This window comes from Argentina silus, assembly GCF_951799395.1.
Source record: "Argentina silus genome assembly, chromosome: 4".
Lineage (NCBI taxonomy): Eukaryota > Metazoa > Chordata > Actinopteri > Argentiniformes > Argentinidae > Argentina > Argentina silus.
This window is the reverse complement of record NC_139658.1, coordinates 19547485-19553484: the sequence shown is the minus strand read 5'-3', so window position 1 is coordinate 19553484 and position 6000 is coordinate 19547485. Positions and strand designations below refer to the sequence as shown.

At 47.3% G+C, this 6000-nt stretch overlaps 1 protein-coding gene across 1 annotated transcript in view; it reads left to right on the top strand.

The window, feature by feature from the left end:
• Nucleotides 1-6000, top strand: part of dip2bb (disco-interacting protein 2 homolog Bb) — a gene marked incomplete at its 3' end in the record, with an annotated part of 34394 nt that overhangs the window by 26273 nt on the left and 2121 nt on the right. Inside the window, exons 24-32 of the mRNA XM_083668212.1 lie at nucleotides 59-171; nucleotides 1665-1745; nucleotides 1941-2064; nucleotides 2261-2382; nucleotides 2897-3008; nucleotides 3355-3464; nucleotides 4869-4999; nucleotides 5274-5442; nucleotides 5600-5770. Coding sequence (XP_083524338.1) covers nucleotides 59-171; nucleotides 1665-1745; nucleotides 1941-2064; nucleotides 2261-2382; nucleotides 2897-3008; nucleotides 3355-3464; nucleotides 4869-4999; nucleotides 5274-5442; nucleotides 5600-5770 — 1133 coding nt within the window. The remainder of the gene's footprint in view (nucleotides 1-58; nucleotides 172-1664; nucleotides 1746-1940; nucleotides 2065-2260; nucleotides 2383-2896; nucleotides 3009-3354; nucleotides 3465-4868; nucleotides 5000-5273; nucleotides 5443-5599; nucleotides 5771-6000) is intronic.

The window sequence follows — 6000 nt, the reverse complement described above, 5'->3', positions numbered from 1 at the left end:
GAATCTCATTGAGTATGATAATGTAAGCATGTCACTCTCCCTCTCCTCCTGTGTGTAGTGGGTGTGGGTCCAGCCTCCATCATGGTGGGGAACCTGGTGGCGGGGAAGAGGATCGCCCAGGCATCAGGCAGGGACCTGGGCATGATCGAGGACCAGGACCTGGTCAGAAAGGTAGGAGGAGGAACACACCATATAAACCACTCATTATAACACAAGAGCAGACTACTGACCATTAGACCATGCTGAATATCCATGTCCTTCAAGGACAAGCTTGCGGTAGAACTGCTCTTACCACAGATCTAGGATCAGATTGTCCTACCCTATTATAGCCTAAACCATTAGGGGATGAATAATATCAGACTCTGAGTCAGTAGTTAGGATTCATGCCCAACCCCTCCTAGTAGGAAGTTCTAGGAAGGAACACTGATCTGGGTTCAGTCGGAGCCCAGCTCGTTGACCCTCAGAACAACATGTTGGGTTTTCTTTTCTGTCTTAATGCCCTCGTCTCTCTCTGGATGTAGCTCTGTATGTGGCCCACCATGATGGTAAGAAAGAGCTATGGCCCGCTCCAACTGTGTAGCTTGCTACCCACCCTACCCTGGTCTGACCCCACCCTGCTTCTGTCCGTCTGTCTGTCTGTCTGTCTGTCTGTCTGTCTGGAGTGTGCTGTACTGTGAAGGTCCATTTTGTATGGAGTCATGTTTCAGTAGCACATACAGGCTATGACAGCAGTCTCCAGTCCTGGAGAACTACTGGGTGTGTGTGTAGGCTTTTGTTACAGCCAAGCAATAACACACCTGATTCAGCATAGAGTATGAGAGTATGTCCAGACCAAAAAACTCTTTTGCATTGATGATTTAAATCAGCTGTGATATTGCAGTGCTGGGAAAAGTCTGTACATCCAGTAGCTCAGGCAAGATATGAGTTATTGCATTGTTTATGAAACATGAAGCCGCTTATCTCTATTTTCCCGTTTTATATGATCATCCACTATGATGATTCTTACATGCGTGCACGCACCCACACCTACACCCACACCTACACCCGCACACGCACACGCACACGCACACGCACCCACACCTACACCCACACCCATCACTGTGCCCTCCTTACTGGCCTTGTACTACACAGAGAGAAAACACAGTCACTGAGGATTAGACTACACACACACACACACACACACACACACACACACACACACACACACACACACACACACACACACACATACACACACACACATTCCACATTTTATCCAAAGTTAATCACATCTCAGCTATCTCCTCCTAATTTGTGTTTCTCCATAATGGCTATGCAGCCTGCAACTTAAATCAGCTTCTCATTATTTTAAGAAATATATTGACTAGTGCTGCATGGTGTAAATTGTCTGTTAGCTTGCAAGCTTGTTTGCCAATGGGAGTGACATTTGCCTTACTCTTGGCACAAAAGCTGCCTACTGGAGATGTTTTGGGTCCAGGATCATTTAAAGCACTGCTTCTGTATTGACAACCTCTAACTTTCTGAGGAACGACAGTTCAGTTCCTCCCATCAGCAAATACATATCTCCTTGATTTTGTGATTATTTATTCTGACATTGATATTAAATGGATATGAATATTGATATGATTGATGTGTAATGATGACCATCATTGTTGCCTCTCCAGCACCAGTTTCTGAGTGAAGCCCTGCAGTGGAGGGCCCAGACAGACCCAGACCACACTCTCTATGTGCTGCTCAACGCAAAGGTATCTACCTCGCTCTCACACACACCCTCTCCCTCCACACCCTCTCCTTCTCACAAACACGCACGCACCCACAGACACACACACACACACACACACACACACACACACACACACAGGCTTATTACTCACAGTAAATAACAGTTGGTCTCAGTACTCATCTCTCTCTCTCTGGTACCACTACCTCCTGTCCCTCAGGGGGCAGCAGTGTGCACAGCCACGTGTGTGCAGCTGCACAAGCGATCAGAGAAGATTGCAGCGGCGCTGATGGAGAAAGGCAGCATCAACACTGGAGACAACGTGGTCCTGCTCTACCCTCCTGGTGGGTCCTGCTTCTGTCTGTCTGTCTGTCTGTCTGTCTGTCTGTCTGTCTGTCTGTCTCATTCCCACAGAGCAGTGTCACAGTCATTCATTCAGAAGGATTTACTTTAATTGACTTTTAGTTCTCTCTCTCTCTCTTTCTCTCTCTACCCCTCTTCTATTTCTTGTTCTTCCTCCCTCCATCTCTCTCTCTCTAGGCATTGATCTGATAGCCTCCTTCTACGGCTGTCTCTATGCTGGCTGTGTTCCTGTCACTGTCAGACCTCCTCACCCACAGAACCTGGCAGCCACTCTGCCCACTGTCCGCATGATCATTGATGTAAGTAAGCGTGTGTGTGTGTGTGTGTGTGTGTGTGTGTGTGTGTGTGTGTGTTGGTATGTAATATAATAATAATATATACCATTTAGCTGACGCTTTTATCCAAAAAACTTACATTGCAGTGAGTGCGTACATTTCAATATATATGGTCCCAGTGGGAATCAAACCCACAACCCTAACGTTGTTAGCACCACGCTCTACCAACTGAGCCACAGAGGACCACATGTATGTCGATGTACATTATGAGGTTGGATAGAACATTATGAGCTACAAAATGATTGCTTGGATGTGTTTGTATAGCCTCTACAGTATGTCCAATTTGTCAATGCACAAAACTGTGCTTTCATGTATTCTGGGTAGGTGCGCCTTTCAGTCATTTTGTCATTAACGTCTCCTGAATCCGAAAGATAGAATGCTAGAACCGTGTTTCCCCGTAGCCCTCCACCTAGCCCTCCACCTAGCCCTCCACCTAGCCCTCCCCCTAACATGGTGCTTGTGCTGCCTCTGTCCCCAGGTCAGTAAAGCTGCTTGCATCCTCACCACTCAGAACCTCTTGAGGATCCTCCGCTCCAAAGAGGCCGCCACCACTGTGAACATTAAAACCTGGCCGACAATCATAGACACAGGTACCGTAGACCGCTCAGGCTCACACCATATATAAAAACTCCCATATCAAACCTTACAGGAAAAATGGAAGAAACCTTGGGAGGGCTACTCAGAGAGGGATCCCCCTACCTGGACGTACATGCCATACATACCATACATACCATACATTCCATACATACATTCACCTCTACGCCGTACAACAGACACTGATGCTCAAACAGACAAACAAACGTGCTGACAGTCATAGGCCTTACAGAATAACCAATACAGTGCTGATAAAAATGCCCATGGTTGTGATATTTCATCCAGAGATATCATATTCCTCATCATTCATCTGAAACTGAACCTCGTTGTTCATCTTTCCAGATGACCTCCCCCGCCGCCGCCCCCCCCAGATCTACAAGCCCCCCACGGCAGAGATGATGGCCTACCTGGACTTCAGCGTCTCCACCACGGGCATGCTCACTGGGGTCAAGGTAGGATGATAATATGCCATTTAGCTGATGCTTTTATTCAAAGCGACTTACATTGCAGTGAGTGCATACATCTTTCAGTATATATGGTCCCAGCAGGAACTGAACCCACAACCTAAACGCTGTTAGCGCCATGCTCTACCAACTGAGCCACAGAGGACCATAGAATGTGGATGTGTAAACTAATATGTTGATTACTGTGTGTAGTGTGCCTGTCAATCAAACTGCTCAATAAGAGAAATAAGGATTGCTATGCAACTACCGCAATGTACATGACGCAGGATCTTTAAGCTAGGAGAGAAAATCGCCACAAAGCTCCATGTACCACCTCTGCGTTCGTTTCTGACACTGAAACCACTCTGGCCGCACGCTTGTACCAGATGAGTGTGCGTTGACGAGTGTGCAAGCTTGGAGCGTCTCAAACACAACCACTTTCTGAAGTTACTTTCACTTTTTGCGAAAAATAGGCACTCGCTGACGATGTGGATGAAGTGATTTTGCAACGCTCGCCTGTCGCTGGCACACACATGACCAGTGCCGTTTCCTGCTGATCTGTGTTCCTTATTGTAGTGGGGAATTTATGGGGGTTTTTTGTTCTATGTTTTTAGAGCATTTCTGCTTTATTGGGATGGAGACAGTAGAGATTGACAGGAAGGATGGGTGAGAGTGAGGAGGGATGACATGCGAGACGTGTCGAGGGTCAGAATCGAACCAGGATCCTTGCGATTATGTGGTATGCACATTAGTGTGCTACGCCACTAAGCGCCCTGGAATTTATGTTTTGTTTTTTTAATGTTTATATTATTTTTATTTTATGTTTATGAGTTTATGTTGTATAACCAGCATGTGTGGTAACCATCATCACCTATGTGGTTGAGGGTGAGTGTATTACATGATTGTATGGCTCATCATATGACTCATGAGTCATTTTTAGCTTTATGAATACATGGATGCTCTATTGATGAATATCTAGCTGACCAGCTGATTGGTGCTCAGGGCCAGAATGTCTGACAACAGTGAGTCGGCTGGCGCCACAGGGCCTGAATAAGGGAAATGTTACGTATATAATCTCTCTGTTGTCTATGTATGTTCTGTCTTAATTGGTTGATAGTAATTGACATACAGAGCATATGTAATTGCTCTGTAATTGACAGGCAATCACATGCACAAACAAACACATGGTCATTGTATTACCTAACTGATTCTAGGGTACAGTATATAAGCTGTGTCCTTCCTATTAGAGGTTGGACAATGTATTTGCTCTGATGCTGGATATTGTTTCGTTTCCTTGTTGCAATCCGATTATTATTAACCTACTGATTGATCATGCCTGCACCTGAGATTCAACGGTAACACTTATTGACTGCATGGTTTTGACGTGTGTGTGATCGTCTGCGTCCCTCTCAGGTCTCCCATGCTGCGGTCAGTGCTCTGTGTCGCTCTATCAAGCTGCAGTGTGAACTCTACTCCTCACGCCAAATAGCCATCTGCCTGGATCCATACTGTGGCCTGGGCTTCGTCCTGTGGTGTCTGGCAAGGTAAGACACACACACACGCACGCACACACGCACAGAGGCACAAAAACACACACACACACATACATACGTACTGAACACACAGACACACACACACACATACATAGTGAACACACACACACATTCTGTACACACACACGCATCACTAACACACATATACACACACCACACACACATCACTAACACACACACACACACACACACACACACACACACACACACACACACACATACATACTGTGCACAAACACACACACCCTCTCTCTTGCCTCTACAGTGTGTACTCAGGGCACCAGTCCATCCTGATCCCTCCTCAGGAGTTGGAGAGCTGTCTGCCCCTGTGGTTGAGCACACTGAGTCAGTACCGCATCAGAGACACCTTCTGCTCCTACTCTGTTATGGAGCTCTGCACTAAGGGCCTGGGAACTCAGACAGAGGTCCTCAAAGTAAGTAGCAAACACACACACACACACGCGCACACACACACACGCACACACACACACACACACACACACACACACACACACACACACACACAGTCATGGTCTCCTATAGTATGTAGACACACACACACTCACTCCCTCTGTCTCTGTCTGTGTCCAGGCACGGGGGCTGAACCTGTCGTGCGTGCGGAGCTGTGTGGTGATAGCGGAGGAGCGTCCCAGGCTGACCCTCACTCACTCCTTCTCCAAGCTGTTCAAGGACCTGGGCCTGTCCCCCCGGGCTGTCAGCACAGCCTTCGGATCCAGGGTCAACCTGGCCATCTGCCTGCAGGTACCCAACCGGCTAGGACTGCCTCTCTGGGGTGCTGGGGAACTGGGGGCCTCCATCCAATAAAGGATGATGTAACAAATGCGGCACAGAAAGGCAGATTCCACAAAAAGGTTTTGTGAAGTCCTGAATGCGCTCTCTCAGAGCACATGAATAGAGCCTGCTGCTTTGGGCTAGACCAGAGAGCTGCCTGGCTCAGTGTAGCTCTGCTAGTATAGCAGCTCCTCCCTGTG